Source organism: Panthera leo, chromosome C1 (genome assembly GCF_018350215.1).
Source record: "Panthera leo isolate Ple1 chromosome C1, P.leo_Ple1_pat1.1, whole genome shotgun sequence".
In the NCBI taxonomy this organism is placed as follows: Eukaryota; Metazoa; Chordata; class Mammalia; order Carnivora; family Felidae; genus Panthera; species Panthera leo.
The window spans coordinates 150,885,710-150,911,175 of record NC_056686.1 but is presented as its reverse complement, the minus strand read 5'-3'; the positions used below and the strand labels follow the sequence as shown (position 1 = coordinate 150,911,175).

The 25,466-nt window shown below is 35.7% G+C and overlaps 1 protein-coding gene across 3 annotated transcripts in view; it reads left to right on the top strand.

The window, feature by feature from the left end:
• Positions 1 to 1,150: 1,150 nt before the first annotated feature.
• The window catches only part of KCNH7 (potassium voltage-gated channel subfamily H member 7), a 154,496-nt gene continuing 130,180 nt past the window's right edge, over positions 1,151 to 25,466 (top strand). For 2 of the 3 annotated variants that reach the window (XM_042948967.1, XM_042948966.1), the window contains exons 1-2: positions 1,151 to 1,264; positions 20,983 to 21,411. In XM_042948967.1, coding sequence (XP_042804901.1) covers positions 1,168 to 1,264; positions 20,983 to 21,411 — 526 coding nt within the window. In that variant the 5' untranslated portion in view covers positions 1,151 to 1,167. Of the gene's footprint in view, positions 1,265 to 12,527; positions 12,722 to 20,982; positions 21,412 to 25,466 lie in introns of those variants that run through there. The other variant, XM_042948968.1, reaches the window with a different exon arrangement.

The following is a 25,466-nucleotide window of genomic DNA, read 5'->3' as shown; positions in this document are numbered from 1 at the left end:
CAACCTGCTTCTGCCTCTACACTAAATTATCATTCTCAAGATTCAAGATGGTCCCAACCAGTTGTTACAAAACAAACAAACAAACAAACAAGTCAAAAAAACATTCTATTACCTGATTGAGAACTCTTCCTGAAGTTTTGCATTTAAAAAATACAATACTTTTGAACCCAAACAAATCCCTAACCTGAGGTTTCCATCACCATGACTAAAAAAAGAAATATGCAGAGGGTAAAGATGTGAGCAAGCTGCTTGAAGAAAATACTTGGTTCTAGAAGTCAGGTTCAAGAAGTCAGTCAGAAGTCAACTAATTTAAAAGAAATCAACTTCTTGACAGTGTTCTCTAAATCTTGGATCTTGGATTTTGTGTTTGAGGATGAGTGGCAGTGGTTAATTGTAAATTGATTCATCCCTTTGTTCATCTCATGTTCCGAAGATTCTAATAAAAGGTGTATTAGCCCCATAAGTGCTTTAAAAAGAATATCATATTTTTGGTGGAAGGAATCAAATTAGTACAATAAAATATACAAAATTTTGATCTCATTTTCTAACAGATTACAAGCCAAACCATTATAATTTGGGCATTGTGAATTTTGCAGAAAAAAAGAAAAGAATTATCGGAACATATTTAAGACACAGTCAATAATTTACTATTTTATACCCTGGCAATTAAAAGAGAAAAAAGGAATAATTTGCTTAACACTAAAATCAAGATGTCATAATAGGAGTTATCTTCATTATTTACATAGCTGTTTTATATAGCTTCAGAATTAAAATATATGAGAAGGCTAAGAGTTTTTCTAAAAAGTCAAAGAATATACTTTTTGTTCCTTATATTATTATAGTGGTGTGTGTGAGAACAAATGGGATTTGATATTCTATTTTTCCATAATGTAGCACCTGAATTTTCCTGTAAAGTCTATGGCAAAATTTGTGGATTTTTATGTAGATATATGTGAAATGAAATATGAAATAAAAGTCTAATTATTTTGTTAAATTTCAGTGATCATTTACAATAGAAAATTCTAAGGGGTTATTAGAATTTTAATATTACTAACACTTCAAAATGAAGGCATACTTTTGACCTAACATTCATTTTTCATCTCCTTAGGGTCCACTTTCATTTGTAACACTCACATAATTCCAGTGAAAAACCAAGAGGGCGTGGCTATGATGTTCATCATTAATTTTGAATATGTGACAGATGAGGAAAACGCTGGCTCCCCAGAGAGGGTAAACCCAATATTACCAGTCAAAACTGTAAACCGTAAGTAAAAGGCAACATGCACGTAATGCTGTTGATATTCTGCTACTGTAGTAATTTTCATACATTCTTCATTTTGAGTCAGTTCTCAAAATATGTTTTCATTTTAGGTAAAATAAATTTATATTAAACAAAGTCATAGCTGCTGTTACTCTTTGGTGCCTTACAGAATTGATCAATAGCTTTCAAAGCCATTTGACTTGGTTATACCATTGTTAATTCAACTAGTCCCCTACTGATGGTTGTTTCTACGTTTTGATTATTACAAATAATGCCAGAATGAATTGCGAACACGCATGTATATTTGTGGAAAATTATCTTCAGGGTAAGAGTCTATAAGTGGGATTCCTAGGCCAAAGGGTAAATGCATATGTAATTTTTTTTTTTTTTTTTTAATTTTTTTTCAACGTTTTTTATTTATTTTTGGGACAGAGAGAGACAGAGCATGAACGGGGGAGGGGCAGAGAGAGAGGGAGACACAGAATCGGAAACAAGCTCCAGGCTCCGAGCCATCAGCCCAGAGCCTGACGCGGGGCTCGAACTCACGGGCCGCGAGATCGTGACCTGGCTGAAGTCGGACGCTCAACCGACTGCGCCACCCAGGCGCCCCGCATATGTAATTTTTTAAGATACAACTAAACTCCCCTTCCTATGGTTTGAACCATTTTATACTACCACCAGCAATTTATTAGATCTTTTCTCTAAAGCCATGCTAACAAAGGGAGTCAGTCTTCTCGATATTTATCATTACGATAGGTGAGAAGTAGTACCTCAATTAGTTTTAGTTTACATTTCTCTTATTACGAATGAGGTTCATATATTTAAGCACTATAGATATTTCTTTTTCTGCCAGCTGTCCATTTCCTGTATACATTTTTTGTCTTTTTCTTTCAAATTGTAAAATAAGTGGCAAATCTCTTCCCCAGCAAATATTTTTTTTAACTTTTCCTAATTTGTGTCATGCAATGGTTTTGTTTCTCTTGTTTGTTTGTAATGTAGCTAAATTAATGAACCTTTTCCTTTGCTGATTCTGAATTTTTGAGCCATTTTTAGAAAAGTTTTCACCATCCCAAGGTTGCAAAAAAATCTTTTTCTAGAACTTGTATGTTTTTTTCTTTTTTTAGTATCTCTGATATATTTTGTTTTTCGTGGTTTATAGTGCAAGATATAAATTTAATTTATCATTTTAGCAATGGCTCTCCAGTTGTTTCAACATCAGTTATTAGAAAGTCTATCTTTTCAGCAATGATTTGAGATGCCACCTTTATCACACACTAAACTTCCTTTATCTGCTTGAGTATATTTCTGGACTTTGTCTTCGGTTTTGTTGGCTTATTTATCATTCAGAATCATATTGTTTTAAATATACAGTTGATCTCTGATATGACATGCTTCCCTTGAATTTAATTTTCAGGAGTTTGGGGTTATTTCTTGCTAAAAATTTTATATGAACTTTAATTTTTTTAATGTTTATTTATTTTTGAGAGAGACAGAGACAGAATGCAAGAGGGTTAGGGGCAGAGAGAGAGGGAAACACAAAATCCAAAGCGGGCTCCAGGCTCCGAGCTGTCAGCACAGAGCCCACCTGAGGCTCGAACTCAATAGCTGTGAGATCATGACCTGAGCCGAAGTCCAACGCTCAACCAACTGAGCCACCCAGGCGCCCCATTTTTAAAAAAAAATTTTTTTCAATATGAACTTTAGAAGCAACTTGTTCAGATATGGTAAAATTCTTTGGGTTTTTAATTGGTTTCTCATTACTTTTATAAATTAATTTGAGGAATGTTAACATCTTTATGATGTTGAGTCATTTTATACAAGAATATTATATGTATTTTCATCTTTAAGTCTAATTTTTGTGTCTTTCAGAAGTGTTTAAAATTTTTTCTTACACTGTAGTTTGCTACTTGGCATTTAACTTTTTGTTATTGCTGTTATTATAAATAGGATCTTCTCTTTCATTATATCTTCTGATTATTTCTGAGGCTAATGATTTTTTTTCTTAGAATGTTAGTTTTATATCCTACTGTCTTAGTGAATTTTCTTAGTTTTCAGTGGTTTTTACATTGACTCTTATGAATGTTTCAAGTGTCCATCATATCAAATAGAGACTGTTTTACATTTTCTTTTCCAATTCTTATACATCTAATAGTTTTCTCTTGTTTAATTGTGCTAGCTATTACTTCCAACATATTATGAAAAAGTCATTGATGGTAAACATCATGCCTTGTTCCTGATTTTTGTGTAAATGCCAAGTGTTTATATTCACTCAAATGACAGTATTTGGTTTGAGTTGTATGTGTTTTATACTTGCAGTTTTTCATTAACTTATATTTATTAAGAATGGGTGTTGAAATTTGTAAATTTCCTCTTCAGCATCTGTTGAAATGAGTGTGCTATTGTTTTTCTTTATTTTTTACGATAAATTTTATTAAGGGAGTTACTGACATCGAACTATTTGTGCATCTCTGAAAGGAGTCACTATTGACCATGATGTATTTATTTTGTACTATGCAGTTGGCCTGTCTTCATCTAAAATTAATTTAAGATCTTTACATTAGTATTCTTTAGGGCGACTGACCTGAAATTTGTGTGTATGTCTATGTGCACTTTCATCAGGTATTGGTATCAATCTATAATTCCTTCAGAAAATAATCTGGAGATTATTTTCTATGGTCTGTGCTACAGAACCATCAAATAATTTGGAGATTATCTGAACTTGCAAAGTTAAGTATGATTTCCCTGTGAAATCCTCTAGGTCTGATACTACTTTATGGAGTAGCTTTTTGACAAATTCCCTTTTTTTTTTCTCCAGAGATTGGATTATTCCAGTCATCCATCTCAACTAGTATCAGTTTTACTAAATGTTATTTCTCAAGAATTTATGTAGATTTAAAGAATTTATTTTAACACAATTATGCAAAGTTGTCTTTTATTACTTTTCAAAGATTTCTTCAGTTTTATTTTCTTGTTTATATATTTAAACCATCTTCTAGTCTTTCTTTGTTTTAGTTGTGCTTTTTTTATGCGTTGTGGAGTGAAGAAAAAAATAATACTTGTCTTTTAATTTGTAATTATAACAGGTACTTATATTTACTGATATAACTTTTTTCTTAGTACTAATATAGTCTATGTTAAATATACTCTCTTTTTAAATGTTTATTTATTTATTTATTTTGAGAGAGAGAGAGAGAGAGCGAGAGTGCATGTGAGAGGGGGAGGGGCAGAGAGGGAGAGAGAGGAGAGAGAGAGAGAGAGAGAGAGAGAGAGAGAGAGAGAGAATCCCAAGCCGACCCCCTGCTGTCAACGCAGAGCCCACTGTGGGCCTCAAACTCTTGAACTGTGAGATATGACCGGAACCGAAATCGAGAGTCAGTAGCTTAACCAACTGAGCCACCCAGGCACCACTTAAATATACTCTCTTGAGACATTTCATTATGTTATGTTTTCTTTGTTTTTTTTTTTTTAAACTCCAACTGTGTGTTTTTGGTTTGTTTTCTCTTGTTTTTGCTTTTGTTTTTATATTTGAGAATATTTGTATTTTTAATTTTATGTAATGTCCTTAATCTCTCCTCCTTTCCCTCAGACACTGTATTTTGATTCCTTACTATGAGCAAGAATAAAATTAGCCTGTAACTCTTTTCCTTCCCTTTCCACCATGTAATTTTAGTTAATAATATTATCTGTTCTAATTCTTATCTTTGCACTCCTAAGAATGGGCTTCTACCATTCAGTTTGTCAATTTAAATTGTATTATTTTATTCCCAACTTTTACCAACAAGGTACTCAGTGAACTTTTTCTACATTTTCTTCTCCTCTCATTTTGTTTTGTTTCAGTATTTCTAGCTGGTCAGAGGCCATAATGTTTACATACGTCTCACTTTTTTTTAAATTTTTTTAAATTTTTTTTTAATGTTTAGTTATTTTTGAGACAGAGAGAGGCAGAGCATGAACAAGGGAGGGGCAGAGAGAGAGACACACACACACAGAATCTGAAACACGCTCCAGGCTCCGAGCTGTCAGCACAGAGCCCCACCCGGGGCTCGAACTCACAGACCATGAGATCATGACCTGAGCCGAAGTCGGACGCTTAACCAACCGAGCCACCCAGCCGCCCCCTCACTTTCTTTTTTTTGGCTTTAAATTTCTAGTGAAATATATTCAGTGCTCACCACTAGTCTTCCTCCCCCCGCCCCCCCACCAAGAAGCAGTGTTTTTCCAAAGCTGCTAATTGAGGTCTTGTGCACTTTTCAAGTTACTTTTTATTGTCTTATCTAGTAACCAGTCTTCTGACCATTCAGGTCGCAGACCTGCTCTCAGGATTTCTTACACAGTGCAGAGTCCTCCTCCTCATCTGTGGGTTAACCGTATTTGATATGTGTTTTCCGTCACCCCAAGGAGACCTTTGTACTCCCCTTTTCTTCACTAAGCTTCTGCTGAACTCCATTGCAGTGTGCTTTCTGGAACCAATTCTGCTGCTCTTAGGAATTTATTTGCCTGCTTATATGTAAATTAAAGTGTGCAATGTCTCTGTCTCTAATTACTTTTTAGGCATAATTTATGGATACTTTTACTTGTCTCATTTATTGGTCTCTATTGTTTTTAGGAAGATCCGTGAGGACATCGAAATTTAGGGATCTGTTATTGTCTGTAGGGAGCTAGGCCTTGTCAAAAAACTTTAATATTTTAAAAAAGAAATTGTTATTCTACACATAAATTCAGACAGCAAGCTATAACTAAAATAAAAAACACAGTTTCAAAAGCCTATATTGTAAACCTAAGTATAATACTAAATTAAATCTATACCAGCTGAGAAGTTTTGATAGTATCAGGTACTTCCTTAGGTATGTCCAGATGCTAGTACAGTGTTATATTAAAGAAATAATGGGAGAAATATATTAATCTAAAATGATTCCAATATACTAAATATCTTATTCTGGACAATATCACACTCGGGGGGGAAACTTTTTATCAAAATCACCTATGTGTCAGTCTCCCTGGTGACATATTTAAAAACAAAATTGAGGTACTTTTAAAAATATATTGTAATACTAAAGTCTTGTTCCTTTAAGTTGATGACCATTTTTATTTCTTTATATCTCCCACTAATCAATTCAGTCATTACTGAATGATTCCTGAGAGTATACTTTAGGTAATGTCAGCCTGTATTTTGGTCATGAATGTCAATAAAATCTGTTGTTTTGGGGATGCCTAATGTTTTTCTTCATCGTCATCACAGATTCTTCATTTTTCCCATAGAACAGTTATCTTGCATGGTCCATTAATTTGAATGGAAGTGAAAAAGGGAGTGGTGTATCAGCAGCATAGCAAAAAAGAGGATTTTTTAAAAATAAAGTATTCATGGGACGCCTGGGTAGCTAAGTCGGTTGAGCGTCCGACTTCAGCTCAGGACATGATCTCACAGCTCGTGGGTTTGAGCCCCGCATCGGGCTCTGTTCTGACAGCTCGGAGCCTGGAGCCTGCTTCAGATTCTGTGTCTCCCTCTCTCTTTGCCCCTAACCCACTCGCATTCTGTCTCTGTGTCTCTTAAAAATAAACAAACATTTAAAAAATTTAAAAAATAAATAAAGTATTCATTTCAAACTGAAATACAAATGGAGAATTGAAACTTGGATTCCTTGAATGGAAGATAATCTATACGGTAGCTCTCAGGATGTAATACATAATCTATGCAATTTTACACTGTGATTAAAATAGCATCTCATGTATAAGCCATAGCAAATTCAGTAGAGGTTCGTTTTTAGTTTGTGAATATGAGTGGTTTCCCTACACCGCAGCTCATATACAGAGTCATTGGAGAAAGTATAAATATGCAGATAAAATCGTTTCCAGAACATTACAAAGGCCCATTGTTTACAACCAGTATATTGGCTTTGATTATACTCTTCTGTCATGTTATGCTGAGGAATTTCCTTTACTTGATGTTAATTTTTGAAGAGTTGATAAATCAAGCAGAAAATTTAAAGAGAGACAAATTGAACTTGGTAGTTTCTGATACTATCCAGTTTCTACTTTGTATTATTTCTGATCTGGGGGAAAATCCTGCCAATTTTTTTTCTTAAAGTATAATTTTCCTATCTATGTAAAATACTGATATTGGCTACTTCAAACATTGTTGTTCCAGTGGTGACCACTAAAACAAACAAAAAAATAAAGAAAAGAAAATCAAATTTTGATACACTTCTTTTTGAAGAAACATATTAACCTTCAAAATGCCTAATTTCTTACCTAAATAAGAAGTATGTACCCACAACTATATGGTCAACTAATCTTCAAACACCAGGAAAGAATATCCAATGGAGAAAATACAGTATCTTCAACAAATGATGCTGGGAAAACTAGACAGCAACATGCAGAAGAATGGAACTGGATGTTCTTATGCCATACACAAAAATAAATTCAAAGTGGATGGAAGACGTAAATGTGAGACAGAAATTATCAGAATTCTAGAGAAGAACACAAGCAGCAACCTCTTTGACCTCAGTTGGACCAACTTCTTACTAGACAAGTCGCTGAAAGCAAGGGAAACAAAAGCAAACATGAACTATTGGGACTTCTTCAAGAGAAAAACCTTCAGCACAGCAAAGGAAACAATCAACAAAACTAAAAGACAGCCTATGGAATGGGATAAAATGTTTGCAAGCTACATATCTGATAAAGGGTTGGTATACAAAATCTATAAAGAACTTGTAAGACTCAATACCCAAAATGAATAACCCAGTAAAGAAATTGACAGAAGACATGAATAGACACTTTTCCAAAGAAGACATCCAGAAGGCTAATAGACACATAAAAAGATGCTCAACATCATTCATCATCAGGGAAATACAAATCAAAACCACAAGGAGATACCACCTCACACCTGTCAGAGTGGCTAAAATTAACAACACAAGAAGCAACAGGTGTTGGTGAGGGTGCAAAGAAAGGGGAACCCTCTTGCACTGTTGGTGGGAATGAAAACTGGAGTGCAGCCACTCCAGCCAGTATGGAGGTTCCTCAAGAAACTGAAAATAGAACTACCCTACTATCTAGCAATTGCACTATTAAGTATTTACCCAAAGGATACAAAAATATAGATTCAAAGGGGTACATGCACCTCAATGTTTACAGCAACATTATCAACAGTAGCCAAACTGTGAAGAGAGCCCAAATGTACATGGACTGATGAATGGATAAAGAAGACGTGGTACATCTTATATATATATATATATATATATATATATATATATATATATATATATAAGATTATATATATATGATTATATATATATTATTATATATATAAGCTTTATATATATATATATATATATACATATATATATATATATATGTATGTATATGTATATAATGGAATATTACTCGGCCATCAAAAAATGAAATCTTGCTATTCGCAATGACATGGGTGGAGCTAGAATGCATTATGCTAAATGAAATAAGTCAATCAAAGAAAGGCAAATACCATATGATTTCACTCATATGTGGAATTTAAGAAACAAACCAGAAGAACCTATTGGAAGGAGAGGGAGAAAGAAGAGAGGGAAGCAAACCACAAGAGACTCTTAACGATATAGAACAAACTGAAGGTTGATGAAGGGATGTGGGTGGGAGATGGGCTAGATGGGTGATAGATATTGAGGAGGGCATTTGTTGGGTTGAGCACTAGGTATGGTATGTAAGTGATGAATCACTGAATTCTACTCCTGAAACCAATAATGCACTATATGTTAACTAACTAAATTTAATTTTTCACGTTTAATTATTTTTTTAATATTTAGTTTTTTTATTTTGAAAGAAGGAGAGAGAGAGAGAGGGAGAGAGAATGAGTGGGGGAGGGGCAGAGAGAGAGAGGGAGAGAGAGAATTCCAAGCAGGCTCCATGCTGACCGTGGAGCCCAACACAGGGCTCTCTCATGACTGTGAGATCATGACCCGAGCCAAAATCAAGAGTTGGATGCTAAACTGACTGAGCCACCCAGGAACCCCAAACAACTAAAATTTAAATAAATAAAAAAAGAAGCACTTAAGTGTGTGGGTGGGAGTGTATGCCCCTGAGTGTTGGGATTTAAATGAGAGTAATACAGAAAAAGCTACTGTTTGTTTAAGAAGATGTGGGTTTCTATAAATTTAACTGCCTCTCCTGAAGTGACGACAAAATAAAGGAAAACCTGTGAAGTGACAACACAAGAAATGCAAGTGAGAAGAATGAAGTCTTAAATAGAGAAGCAATAGGAAAGAAGGTAAATGCACAATAGAAAAGATGTATCATAAAAAGGGACTATGATCAATAAGGCTGAGAAAATTCTGGAAACCTAGAGACTTGTTTTGCATCAGATGAAGTTGTGAATCGTTTCTCAATTCAAATGCCTAATTTCTGGATAAGGAACCCTATCCAACTAAAGTGAGCAGCTTTCTATGGGAAAAACTAATTTTTCACAGGTTAAAGGTATAGAACCAGCCACAGATAAATGACTTATTTACGCTGAAATGGAGCAAGTACAGGAGAGAGTACTATACTGAAAAGTCTACCAAACTGATAAACACTGCATCATTGAGTCAATTAGTTGCCACGTAAAAAGTATAAATTCCAAATAAAATGTACAACCAAGTCTTTTCTCATTGATGGTTTCTGTAAAAGCTCTAAAATCTGAAGAATGGAAATGATACCAAATGGAAGAGAAGATTGTACTTTTCCTACCAACTAAAAGGGGGCCACATCTAAAAGAATTAATGGAATGGGGAAAATGTGTTCTTTTTTTCTGTTCTAATATCTGTTCCTGTGAAATATTTGCACGATGTAGGGGATAACCAAATTATGCGTTTTTGGTAACACTATTAATTTCAAAGTTAATAGTCATCAAATTTAAGAGACTTTCACTTTGTTATTTTAACTAAAATATATCAACATTTCATTTAAATTATTTACAAGTATATTTGAGCTTTATATGTTGAGTTCTATTTTATAGCGGGAGTCTAGGATCACCAGTCTGACTCACAAATGCACACACACACATACACACACACACACACACACACACATACACACTTTAATTTGTTAAAAAAATTTTCAAGGGAGTTAGGGCAACCTGAATTAAACAAAAAAGTCTTGATTAACATTATACATCCAAACAGAGAACAGATGCATTCTATGTTTTCATCTTATTTTAAAACCAAAGATTCACTTTGAGCCACTATGAAAATTGATCTTAAGCTCGTATCCCCAAGTAAACTTTAATAACATTTTCACTCCTTTTATCAATTTAAAATAGTTTCTGTTTAAATTTAAATCTATTTAATTTACTCTTACCATCACTATCACAAATCTCTGAAGTGTTCTCATTTTACTAAACTTTAAATACTTCCCAACAAGAAAACAGGCCCACATTGTTTCATTTACTTGCAGAAAAATGATGAACTTTGTCATTTTTAATTTAAAAATGATTATACTGCAAGTCAAAACTGTACATGAGATCTTAATTTTTTTTTCAGATCTTTGAACTTTTTCCTTTAGCAAGTATTTTAAACTTTCATCTGGCTTCTAGTCACTCTTAACCTTAAATCACTCATTTGTCCCCAAAAATAAACTCACTTCCCACACCTCAGAGCAAGGGGAAGGGTACAGGCAGGAACTCCTTTAACAAGCCCACTCTCAACAAAAATGTCCCAATAATGTTAACTGAGGCTTAGATTCCACTTGCAACCCATTCTCTCTTCCATTCCTTCAAAACCTCACCAATCCCACCCGCCGCTCCCAATATTTTCACTGGCTCTTTCCCTTTGGCTCGCACTCATGCTGCTGAAAATAGCCTGTACTTCAACAGACACATTGATTATATCTCATAATATTTTCTCAAACTTTTAATTAGTTAAGTTTGTTGCCAACATTTAAAAATTGGAATATGACATCTAAAATGAAGATCTCTGGCTTATTTTGGAAAAACACAAGTATCTGACTATGTGTTTGCAATAGGCTGAAACAGAATACTGGCCACACCTTTTGATGGGACCTGCATTCTCCAGTTTGCGATAGTCCTCAGCTGTCTTTATTGTTTGTTTCTATCTGGCTTTCTTCATTTATGTTGTCTCTTCCAAGCTTTCAGACTTCCCATACTTCCTCATTTGCTTCTCTTATTTCCTTCATTTCTCTGCTCACTATAATTGAACTCTCTATGTTGTGCTCTCTATGTTACCCTCTAGGTTGAATGTGCCTTATTAAATCTGATTCTCTTCTCTCTGTTGTTTTATGTTCCATGACACCATACTCCTTTGTTTCTTTCGATCTCTGTGGCAGCCAATTTCATACCATTTTCTTATTCATCTTACTCTACTCGTAAATGCTGTTTGTTTATCTCCCAATAGCTACTCTTAGTATTCTTCTCCTTAGTCATCTTCTCTATATACCCTGGATGGGCAAACTTATCCATGACCTACAGGGTAAAGACTCCCTCACAAATCAGTATCTCCAGCCCATACCTTTCTCTGGACTTTCCTTACCACTTAGAACGTCATGTATCCAACTGTCCACTGGGCATCTCCTTTGGAAGACTTTTACATTTCTATAGATTTAGCATTTCAAGTTAAGACTTATCTTTCCATCTCCAGTTACCATCCATCCGTTCCATCAAAAACTCTCGCTCTTCATACATCCCAAACAGTGTCATCCAAGCCACCACAGCTGGAAACATGGGGATTATGCTAATCTTTAATCATCTCTTCTCCCAACGAAAGTGATCAAATTCGGTCAAGTGCACCTTGTGGCTATCTCTTGTACAGCCCACTGTGATTGCCTAGTAGGCCCACAACACATCTTTCTTGGGCTGATGCAGGGTCTCATAACTGGTATCCTTGCTTTCAGCCTCTTTTCTTCAGGATCACATGTCACACTATTTTACATCAAATTATAATACCCATCTTTTTATATCCTTTAAATGGTTCTTTGTTACTAACAATATAAAACTCCAAAGTCCTGTGTATTATACAAAACACCTGTGGTTTGATCTGTGATACCTCTTTAGCTTTATGTCCTATCCCTTCACCCCATCACATCCCATATTTCAGTGGTGGTTCCTTGAAACATGCTTTATACCACCTTGTTTGTACAACATGGTAGCCCCTCTATTTGAATGCCTTCATCCCTCTAGGGTGCTTGCTCCAAAGAACTCTTCATCTGTCCAGGGTTCCGAACTCACCCAGAAAAATGTACCTGTTCCTGCCTCTGTGACATCATGCCTGACTTTACTACAACATTGGTCATATTCATTTGCCTACTAGACAAGTAGCATAAAGGACTGAAAAAAGCCATGAATAAAAATAGAGAGAAGGGTAAGGTCTGTAGAAAACTGGAAAACACCTTCCTTATTTAAAGTGGCCAAGAACCCTTCACCTCTAGTACATAGCAGGGATGTTATTTTCCTTTCCATGCATCCCTAACCTCTTGCAAATAGTAAGTATCGAATACATATTTGTAAAATTTAAAAAAATGAATAAGTTATTTTTATTGAATAATTTAAGGTTTTTTTTTTTTTTTAATTTTCCTACTGAATGGGCATTAATCAATGATTCCCCAAGGGTAAGTCCATCAGCATCACCCTGCAACATGTTTGAAATGCAAATTCTTGGGCCTTACATCAGAACAACTGATTCAGAGACAGAAATTTCGCAGTTTATGTTTTAACAAACCCTTCAGGTCATTCTGATACCTGCTAAAATCTGAAAACTACTGGGTTATGTTAATTAATGTTTACATAAAACTATAAAGATAAATTTTAAGTGAAACTAAATGTAAAAGTATAATAAAGTTAAGTTTTTATAGTCTCTTATTCTTACAGTTCTTTTCAAAAGTGAACTTTTTAATCTAATTTAATCTTATTAAGGTATGACAAAGGAGATTCCATTATCTTTGAAATGATTAAAATCATACTGTCTGAACCAAAGGAGAATTTCTACTTTTGTGCTTATTAAAAGAAAAGTTTGAATTACTCTAAAAGCTTTGACAACAGCTTAGTCTATACACACAAAACGCAGCTGGTAATTTAAGCAATTATCTAACTAATTTAAACCACTAAAAATGTATTCGTATGCTTTGGACTCAATATTCTGAATAATTGACACATAAAATATATATTTGCCTGAATAGCTACATTACTCCCTCAAATTTGCATATCAGTTTTCAGACCTCAAGTTAAAGAACAAAGAAATTTTCTATATACTGGTTTCTAAAAGGGTATTCGCAGTGTTTTTACTATTCTCCATTGGAGCTGAAAGTTATTCTTTAATTCAAAGATGAAGAGCTGTAGTAGTAATACAGAGTTTCCCCCTCAGTGAGCATTACTATGGAAACAATCTATTATTCAGATGAATTTAATTAAAGGTTTTACAATGTAACTAATATTTACTATTATCATGGGTTTGCAAGTTTCCTCTTTTCAAAGATTAAATTTGATATAAAAAAGGAACTATGACATGGTTGCTAAAAGAAGTCCAGGAAAATTTCCGTCACGGGTTGCAATCAACTTTATATTACATTTCCCCTCTAGGATTTGGGCAAAAGACGTATTTCTGAGATCAGGAAAATTGCTGGTAGTTGAAAAAAATTATGTTTTATCTCTTTATTAATAATGAATGCTAATGACCGTCTAAATCGACATATCCATGCCAGAAACTCCTCGTGTGCATATCATTTGGAAAATTTTGTTACCTAGCAACATCCAAATCAGGGACAGTTTCTGGTCATACTGCCTTTGGGTAGCTGGTGTCTGTACCATTTGTGTTTGGAATACTCCATCAAGAGAGTCCCTGTCAATGTGATGACTATATGGTCATCCCAGGTCAATTTAGGTTAAGTGTCATTACATTCACATAGTTTGAATGGCTTCTCTAATGGCATTTGGAAAAGGAAGAAATCTATTGGAGAGAAATAAAATAACAGTATTAATAAGACACACATTGATTTATTAAGTATTTATCACATAGAAACCTTACTAGGTACATATACTACCGATGTGTTTGCTTTCATTTCCAATCCCTTTTCACTGAGATATTTTAACCTTGGGTGGCTAAAAGCAGTCCACCACCTTGTCCTGTTTTCTGCCTTATATCCCTTATCCCAAACCTGTCTTTTCTGCCTCTTGGCTTTCATGATGACCTGGCTAGGTTGGAAGCAGTGTGTCTCAGACATCATCAGCATTTGTGACCCTGTTCCAGAAGTTCTTGCTGCTGCTGCAGCTCCCGTAATGGCTCTCGCTGCTACTGCGGCACTAACTTCCCCCACCTCCACACATGTGCGCCATGCGGTACTGGGTCAGGACTTGCCTTGCTTCAAGATTCCAATTTGGTCTCACACTTACTGCCTCATTGTACGTTGCTGCTTTTTCTTGGTATCTGTCACCCTAGGAGTTAGTTTTTCAAGGCATTACTGACCATCTCTGTCCCCTTAAAGGGTCCTACATTTAGCTTTGGCTTTACTAGATCCATGGGCCCCCTGGTGATCTTTTGTTGTCACTAGTATCAGGATTTCATTGGCTGCACTGCCCCATTTGTCACCCGCTAATCAGGTCAGCACTGAGTTCATACTGAGTGATCCTTTTTCCCAGTCTAACTGCCACCTACTGCCTTCTTTGACAATATTATGCGTTATTCTAGCAGCCTATGGGCAGCATCATATATTCATTACACACTTGGGAGTAGGAAAGATTCATCTCCTTGCAGGGTGCCTCGATGGAAATTTCTGCCTAAAAAGACAAGGCAGATAAGTCAATTATCTTGCCTGTTTCTCCCATCAGATTCAGTCTGTTGCTCTCTCTGACTCAGAGATTAAAGTCATGTCTCTCTGCACATCTGGAGCTATTTAGCTGGAGAAAAATCTCACGGTGATTTTAAGGCTTCCAATTTAAGTGTCAGGTTGTGAATACAGTGATTTTAGAGAGGTACATCAACAGTACTTCACAAATCCTTATGGTGTGATAATAGCTGATAGTAGGCTTAATTCAGATTATAGTTTTTTTCAGACCAAAATATGGCTATCGTTCTTGCTCTGCGCTGTGGGCACGGTGCTACTCAGCCAGACACCTTCCTCAGGCCTAGGACAGCCTCGCAGCTGGGAATATTGGCTGCTGAGTGTGCACAGCTCTGCTCCTCACTGACAACTGTGGTCCAAGGCAGGGAAGTGCCTTACGCAGGTTATGGACCTTCTCATGGGGTAGCTGTAGCAGGTGACTGGCTGATGCTGGGAGACAAAGACCAATACCCTGACTTGAATGTGGCATCACTCTGCAGGGCTGTTCTAGATCCTGAGCCCCCTGGAGGGCTGGCTGAAGCTTCCTTTGCATTTGCATGAGAGTTTAACCCAATCCTGTCTTAATCCCTTTTCTCAGGCATATCTCCTGAGAACACTCCTCATAAAGACCTTTGGTACAAGACGCGTCTCAGGGATCCATCCTCCCACTACCTGTACTCCTTTGTGAGAGGAAAACATCTCTGTTCATCGTCTTCACGACATCCCCCATTTCCCACCCCCACCAAGCATGTCCCTTCCTTACCCTACTATATTCTCTAGTTTCCATGGCTGCTTGAACTTAAGTTTCTCTCTACTTTTTAGTCCATAATTCAACTAAGCAGAACCAAGCCAGAGTAAGTTGTTTCTGATACTATAAGTATATTAAATATATTTAATACATATTTAAGATAGAGAGAATACATATTTAATATATATTCAAGAGGAGAGGGAACATGAAGCAGGTTCCATGCTCAGCACAGAGCCCAAGGTGGGGCTCAACCCCATGACCCTGGGATCAGGAGCAGAAATCAAGAGTCACCAGCTCAACTGACTGAGCCCCCCAGGCACCCCTGGTAAAATTATTAGGTAATCAAAGTTCTAAGAGTTTGCAGCAATGAAGAGAAGCTGAACCCAGGAAATGACTGGGAATTGGCAATTGTGAGGAAATTCAATGATTAGCAGTATGTGGAGGACTTTTTGGAAATATTTGCTTTTCTGCGAGAAATGTTATTTCTAATATTCCCAGATTCATTCCTAAATTAGAAAAACTGTTTCCTTCCAAATGCTAGTAGATAAGAAACAACTCCCAGGATAAGAGAGAAGGAAAGAGAAAGAGCAGTTCAGGTTAACGAGGTCTTCTTCATTTGGAAAAGTTTAGTACAACTATTTTCTAAAGTCCCATTACCCATTACCACAGGAGATAGGGCAGAAATGTAGCTGTGATCATTATAAATTTGTGGGAACTATGAATAGCATAAATATATAAACAAAGAAACTCAGAACGAAAAGGAATATTAAGAGTCAACTAATCCCAGGCAATCCTAGGGGAGGTTAGAAGAAGGGTTTTGGTTGAGGGAAGGGAACTTTGTTATTCATTTTCAGAGGTCATAAATAAAATTGTGTGTATGCATTTATCTACATTTATTTAGAGGAGAATTATGGTTCTCATTAAATACTCAGGTGGATATTTATGGCCCAAGAAACCACCAAATCTTGGGTAAAACTGAAATTAAATAAAATAAGTTGCTGTTTTATTCTGACTTTACCCTGATTTCCTGTTTGGCCTTGAGCCAAGTGTTTAACATCTTTGCATGTATCGATTGGAGTCATAATTCCAGGCTTTTTTAAAGAGAAAGATAATTGATTAACTGTGTACCTACTTGGGTGAGAAGTTAAAAGCTCTCAGTTAAATATGACACAGGATACATGAAGATGAAGCTTCCAAAATTACATTTAACAGCTTCATAAAAGTGACATGTTCTGAGAAAGACCTTGTAGCAGTCATTCATTCATGCATGTTAGATACTTCTTAGATGAAAATGGTATATTTAAACGAAATCAGGTTTGTGTAAGCAGTTTATTAAAACTTATAATTACTGGGAGAATGTGTAAAAAATGTGTAAAAACTCCTAATCTGTCATTCTTATTTCAGATTTATAAAACATTTAATAGATTAAAGGCCAAATAGTACTATTTTAGTTGTCCAGTTAGAAAGCAGATATGGTAAAATATGGAGACTTAACTTACAAGGGTATTTTTCAGTGTTAAGAACCATGACAGGATTATACTCATCCATGCTTTATATTTCATGCCTAAAAGTGCTAGCATTGAGCAAAATTCTCAATGTGTATTCTTTCCGGATGAGCTGCGGTTAGACAACTAAATCTGTAATGCAATATAACATGGTCATATTAACCTAGTGATGCAGAAAAGACCATCTGTACCACCTTGGATATGACTAAACTGTAGGAACAAGCTAAATGCCTTGTGTGGCCATTAATTTAAGAAACACAGTGAATGGTTTTTAAAGGAGGAGGGTAATGTAACTGATGAAAAATGAATAAAAGTATGCATTGACCTTCAGTGCATTGTAATAAGCTTGCAGAATTGATTTGTAAACTGCTTTATAAGTCAATTCCATGGGCATTAAAAACTAATCAAGTGACTTCGATGCAGTTCACTGATTTTTAACTTGGCAATTTACTTGAGCATATAAGAGTTGTTGGTAAAATTATGTAGGAATGCTTGCAAAACAGTTACTCTGGTACACTGTTATTTAATCTTATTTGCATAGATTGATTACTCTCACCTACAATTTATTAATCCAGAACTTAAAGTGGACCATATTTGGATTTTGTCTGTGCATTGTGTCATGTTTTTTTGTTTTTTGTTTTTTTTATCAGAAAGATAAATTATATTACAGTTGTATTTAACACTATTAACTGCTAGCCCACAAATGAAAGCTTACAGTAATAAAGTAGCCTACTTGGGGCGCCTGGGTGGCTCAGTCGGTTAAGCATCCGACTTCGGCTCAGGTCATGATCTCATAGTTCTTGAGTTCGAGCTCTGTGTCGGGCTCTGTGCTGACAGCTCGGAGCCTGGAGCCTGCTTCGGATTCTGTGTCTTCCTCTCTCTCTGACCCTCCCCAACTAATGCTCTATCTCTCTCAACAATAAATAAACATTAAAAAAAATAATAAAGTAGCCAACTTAATTCTAAAATCTTCTGTAATTGTTTACATAAAATGAAGAATTTGAAAACACTTCTGTCTTATGTTCTAAAACCAGAATGGTAGCAATTAGTAACCTCTGAAAAAGGTAAAATTAAGAAGTAGAGTTGGAATCGGGTATAAAGGGCAGGGTATAGAGTTCATCATTTCCATGAGCTATTGAGTTCCACTTAATCAATCATTTTTGGTAAACATGGGTCAATACAATTCCAGAAGGCTAAGATTATCCAATTAAGTTGGCCAGAGTAATTAAGTATCTTAGTTTTCCACATTCAGAATTGAAGCACATTGTCAGTTTAGGATCTGTTTATAGATGATAGAAATTCATTTACCATGCTCAGGCATTCTGTCAGAGGTAGGATTTGGTAAGCAAAATAGACAGGGTCCCTGCCCTCATGAGGCCTACAGTCCACTGGAAAAGAGAAATGTTAATCAGAGAAGAAGGGCTAGAATTGGACAGATGGATCATGAGATTGGATTTGCTATGGAATTTTGAGGTGTCTTTTTAAGACTTCTAAGTGAAGATGTCAATGAGGCCAATCGATATGCAGGTTTGGAACTAAGAGAAAAGGTCTGGCCTGGAGATGTAGTTATGAATCATTGGATTAAATAAATATGGAATGGAAACTATGTGTATAGGTAAGACATTTACTGGAAGAGTAATTAAGAGTAATTATTTAAATAAAATACAGAAAAATCCATGAGTTTTGGAAGTGTTCTTCCATGTTTTAAAGCCATCCTATGACTGAGGGAAAGTTCATAATAAATGTATTAAAAATAATGGTGCCCATGACACCTAAAGAATATAAGGTAGATAATATCGTAGCCCAAAGACTCCAAATGATTGACTAGAAGAGCAATGTGTAATTGTCAAGCCATCAGGCGATTTGAACATAGACCACTGCACTAGCAATGGAGATTAGAAACTCTGCGTTTTCTCATAGACAATACTTAGACAAGCTTTGAATTACACAATATTGTTTGGAGGCTATGTCTTATCTCTTCATTCTTTAGAAGTAAAAGTTTTACCTCATCAGTTTTTTAAAAGTTTATAAGGAATGCATGGATGCTTGATGTAACAAACAATAAAAATATATACAGAAGAATTCAATACATTACCTTCTGCTTCCAAACCCACTTAGCCAGTCAACATTACGGGTCTGATGTGTGTTCTTCCACATCTTTCTCTATTGCTATACTACTTCTACAGACAAATAAAGTCTTTTATTATTTTTAATGAAATGTCACAAACATTAAACTGAAACTCTTTTTCACTTAACACTTTTATTTTAATAAACTTCTAATTCTAATAAAAATATATGTGTATATATACATATATATATACATATATATATGTATAAAAATATATGTATATATATACATATATATATATACATATATATATGTATATATATATATGGTTTTTAAAGAGCATTATAAGATTCCAAAGTATAAAAAGGTCATAATTTATTCAATCATTCTCCTTCTAATGGATATCCAGGCTGTGTCTTATTTCTGTGCCTTTGTACTATCCTATTATTGGGATTCCTGAGTCAAATGAAAAGTATGTTTTCATTTTAATAGATACTGCACAATGATTTTTGAAATAATTTGTAGCAATTTGCAATCCCACCATCAAAGTGCCAGAATGCTCACCAGCATTTTTTGCCATCACTACATGTTATCTGTTTGTTTGTTTTTTCCAATTAACTGCTAAATTAAAGAGTGGAAAATGACATGCTTTTGTTTTGATTTGCATTCTTACTGCCAGTGAGTTTATGCATTTATTAGCTAATATTTTAATTTTAAAACTCACCTTTGAATGTTTATACTTGGTTGTCCTTTTAAGCCTCATCCACTGAGATAAGGATAACATTTCACGCCATATTCTCATATTTTGGAAAAACAAAAAAAATATATATCAGGAAAGAGAAATTCTTATCTTTACATCTCTATCTGAAATGTAAAGCCTTTAAAGATTTTCCAATGGAATGAGGAATGTTTTCATAAACAGCTGACCCTGTTTTTCTAATCCACACATGAGTCACAGTATTGTCTAATACAAACCTTCTAGATATGTCAGGCCAACTTCTTATCCCCACCTCACTCCCTCCCTTCTTCCAGTACAATCACCCCCTATCCTCCACTCCACACATATGCACTATAATATTTCCAGTACCCTCCCTTTTGCCTATGGTGTCCCATCCCTTCTTTTCCTTTCCAAACTGTATTCTACCCTTCAAATTCCCGTAAAATTCCCCCAAATCCCTTAAAAATGGATGTACAGTGTTTTTAACAATATGTTATATGCAATAATGTGTAACATGTCTTTAATTTATTGAAACAAAAAAAGTCATGTCATCCAAGTAATGCTTTCATGTCAGTGGAGTATATCTGTTTAACCATCAGAAACATGACAACGTTCTTTTATTATTTTCTTACTGCTTTTATGGTAATTAGTCTCAGAAATTTTCGACAATATCTCTCATTCCAACTGTGAATGACTTAATTCAGTATTGATTAATAAATCTTATTACATGGTATTAAGTATGAGTCAACGATGTTCATTTGTTTGTTTTTCTTAAGGGATATGTCTTGTACATATATAGTATATATATGTATATATGGATGTGTATATGGATTGTATATATCTATATATTTGTCTTATAATGTGTTTCTTTTTTCCTGTCTCCACTTGTAGGGAAACTTTTTGGGTTCAAATTCCCTGGTCTGAGAGTTCTCACTTACAGAAAGCAGTCCTTACCACAAGAAGACCCGGATGTGGTAGTAATTGACTCATCTAAACACAGCGATGATTCAGTAGCCATGAAGCACTTCAAGTCTCCTACAAAAGAGAGCTGCAGCCCTTCTGAAGCAGATGATACAAAAGCCTTGATACAGCCCAGCAAATGTTCCCCTTTGGTGAATATATCGGGACCTCTTGACCATTCCTCTCCCAAAAGGCAATGGGACCGACTGTACCCTGACATGCTGCAGTCAAGTTCCCAGCTGACTCATTCCAGATCGAAGGAAAGCATTTGTAGTATACGGAGGGCTTCTTCGGTTCATGATATAGAAGGATTCAGTGTCCACCCCAAGAACATATTTAGAGACCGACATGCCAGTGAAGGTATGTTTTTTTTTAAATATGGAAACATATATTAATGGGTAATGAAAGGTAATTTCCATAGTTTTTAATTTTGACATTAATGCCTATGCCTTGGGGGAAGAAATGTGAGTAAATTACAGCAATTACAAATTATGAATTTTATATCCGGAAGTGTTACTGATTTTCCTCTTTGAACCCTAGTGAATAATTTGGTTTCTTCTGGCTTCTTTTCTGTGTTTCTGAAATGGTATGATAACCATTATCTGCCGACTTTATGGAGTGTTAATTAATACTTAATATAAGATGTGCTTAGGTGATGACACTATCATCTCAAGCATAATTAATTTTGCTGCATTTAGTAAATAGTCAAGCTCTGAGCAGGAGTGATGTGCCTTCACAGGACTCTTTTATTAACCAAATCTTTCCAAAGAAAGAGGTGTGTAAAATGTGGTGTAGCGACCAATCAGAAAGCTATAAACTGATTGGGTAGGGATGGGGTAGGAAGGAAGAAGGGGAAAGGTTTAGAGAGAAAAAGTAATCCCTGAAAGTATTGGAAGACCAAACTTGAAAACCAAAGTCAGAACAAGTTAGAATTCGTTTCTTTTTCCCTGGCCTCTTTGTGTTCACATTCTTACATTAGCCGGTAGTGAAAGCAGCAATGCTCAAAAGACCATGACAGGGGCACGTGGGTGACTCAGTCAGTTGAGCTTAGGACTTTGGCTCAGGTCATGATCTCACTGTTTGTGAGTTCGAGCCCCACATCGGGCTCACTGCTGTCAGCCTGTCAGCTTAGAGCCTGCTTCGGATCCTCTGCCCCTCTTTCTCTACCTCTCCCCCACTTGCGCTTTCTCCCCCCAAAAAAGGTAAATAAATATATTTTTTTAAAAAGACAGCGACAAAAAAAATCATCATTAACATGATGATGGCCAACTTTTACTGAGTATTTTCTATGTGTTGAGGCATTGAAAATGTTTGACACACATGAAGTGATTTAATTCTTACAACAACTCTGTGAGTTAGGAATTATTGCTAAGCCCCATTTAAAGATGAGGTAACTGGGGCTTAGATATGCTAAATATATGACTCCTCCAAGGTTAAAGAGTTCCGGAGCCGGCTTGCATACCCAGGACCACCTTTCTCCAGAGCCCACAGTCCACCACTCAGTGTTTTCCTGTGGTAGTGTTTTCCTGTGTTGAGTCTGCGGACTCAACGAGCTTTCCCCGAGGCTCGGAGATTCAGAGTACCTGTTGAATGGATATATCAGTCCCACTTTTCTAAATCCCGCAGTTCAGGTTCCTGAGCGGCCCATTGTTCTGTGGTATCCATGTCTGTGCGTTCCCATCATCACTGCTGCTTTTGTGAGTTTTCTTCTTAAAACATGCATCTGATCACTGGGCTCTTAATGTAGGGTACTAGGCACTTTGCCAGCTGGCCACAGTTCTTTTTCAAGCCTTCCTTCCAGCTTCTGCAGGACTCCTTCCCCTACTATGTATAAACCTGCACAAAGGTAATTGCTTTTTCCCAAACATGCATCACACATTGTTTTGCTTCATTAGTTTGTTCTGCCAGGAATATCTGTTCTCTACTTTGTTCCTCCTCATCCTGCCACTCACAGTCCTCAGGGCCCATTTCCCCTTCCCAAACCAAAAGAACTCAATGATTTTACACCCTAATGTGCAAAGCAGCATTTGCACATTATGATAGCATTTATTACATTCTACCTTTATTTCGCATTAGAAGTCTGTCATTTCTGCGGGATACACAAAGCCGTAAGTATGCTTCTGTGAGCTCCCCCATCACAGGAGCTGGGGCATAGTGTGCTTGGCACCCTTAGTATCCAACACAATCGCCTGTCTCATGGCAAGAACTCAATAAGTGTTGGTGCCACACTGAGAGGACCATGCTCCCGAACTATGTTTCAAAACCACGCACAACAGAAAATGATTATATTCCATAATACTTGAATCATGTGGGGGTCTTTATTTAAAGGCCACAGTGAAGATGAGAAGGCAGAAGAGAATTCAGAAGGCAGAATTTCCAGGAAGAATTCAAAAAGAGATAAATCAGTATCACAAAAACAGAAGGGTTTTCCACAGATAGGTTTGAGAAACTATATATGGGACAAAAGCCAGTAGCACATCCCTTTTAATCTGTAGTCTAAAGAAGGTCAAAAGGAAAATAAAATCAAGGACAATTTCCAAGCTGAATAGTCATCTAAGTCCCCATACCATGGAGTGATTGCATGCTCAATATCTCCTGACTGAATGAAATTGCTGAAATTTGATCTATGAGCAATGAATCATATAGCCGAAATTTAATAAATCCAATAGGGTGATTCAAATGACTAACATACATTTTGCTTAGTTCGTCCCGTTAGTGTAAGCATCTTTAGAAATCATCCTGGCTTTTCAGAAATTGGCCTTATTGCCTAGAACCTGAGTTACAGTCTTAATACCATTCTTCCATATTAGATGGCACATGATCAGTGCGTGGTATAGACTTCGCCTATGATTTGACAGTGGTGCTGAGGAGGTTAGATCAGATTTCATGATTTCACCTTATTTGCTTCCATTTTATGTAGTCTTCATTTCGAACATAGTTGCTGATACAATTATGGGAAAGGATGATTTCACATTTCTGGATTTCTCAATTCAGGTTCTATACATGGACACTCAGTAGTGGGGACATCCTGCATTTTCTTCCCACACCAAAGCTATGTTAGTTTCCAGAAAAGTATCACTTGCTTACAGATACTACAGTTGTCTGGTTATCGGTGAATAAATTCAGAGGGTATTTTATAGTTCAGCTTTAGAACAGTTTTTTTAGCCACAAAATCACTGATTAGCCTAGAAGAAACCACACTTCCTATGGCTACATAATTTGATATATTTTAGAAACTGAGCTGCTGACAAAAGGAGATGGAAAACTTTAAAAGTTTTTATTTTTTCTTTGGGTATAGTTGATGCACAATGCTACATGATGATGAAAATTCTTTTAAACTGATTTTAATTTTATGAATTCATGTGACTGGTTAACAGGTTAAGTCCCACATGCACCAGATTCTGAATTCAGATTATTGCTTCTTCATTCAAGAAGAGAAATTTCCTTCTTTATAGGCTATCTTTATAGAACTTTAAATAATTTGCAAATATAATAGTGCATAATGTTTTACATTATCCTTTTATTTAATCTATATTACCAAGTACCTTAGAATTCTACTTCTCAAACCATTTATGGTGAAGGACCAGGATTTTTTCTAATCCATCACAGACCAATACATTTGTATATATAAGAAAAATGCACTATTAGAAAAATGAAATTTTCCAAAAAAATACATAGAAAATATAAGCCCTAACTGTTTTATTATTAGATTGACCCGACATAGAATTTCTCTGACAAGTTGCTAGAAGATTCTAGATGCTTACTCTAATTTCTGCAGTTATATTGTCACGGACAAATAACAAGGTCTCAGCTAGCACCAATGCACAGACTGCATGCTCTGTCTTAGAATGTCAAAGCAGCATTAACCATATAATATAACTTCTAGTCAGTTTTTTGGGAATTTGCAAATCTTTGTAATTTCGAGGTTTGTTATAATTTTTAACTACTTATAAGTAGTTGTTACTTTACTAACGATTTGGGGGCCCAGCTTCTGATGGAGTTAGTTAATTCTATGTAATCAAGGTCTCTTCACTACCCATATTTGCTTTTTTATGGTCCCTCAAAGAAGGCAGAGTTGTCATGTAAGGTCACAGTTTTGCATATCTCTATGTGAGCCAGTGTCTACACTAGCAGTTCAATATACCGCATTATGGAAATTGCTTCACTTGTAGACTTTGAAACAATTATGATGTATCCCAAGATTTTAAATATGCACAGCATTACTGTACATGTCAACAAATGTTGAACAGATTTTTCAAATCTTGGATATATTTGTATGGTTTTGACATGACTTCATTTCTTTTAAGCTTGTTTGTTTCAAAACTAGTAATGCAGATTTTGTTACTAGCAAATATGCATCGAAGGGTCAGGTTGCTAATCTCAAAATAAATCTGAAAACACTTTGTTCTGAGATT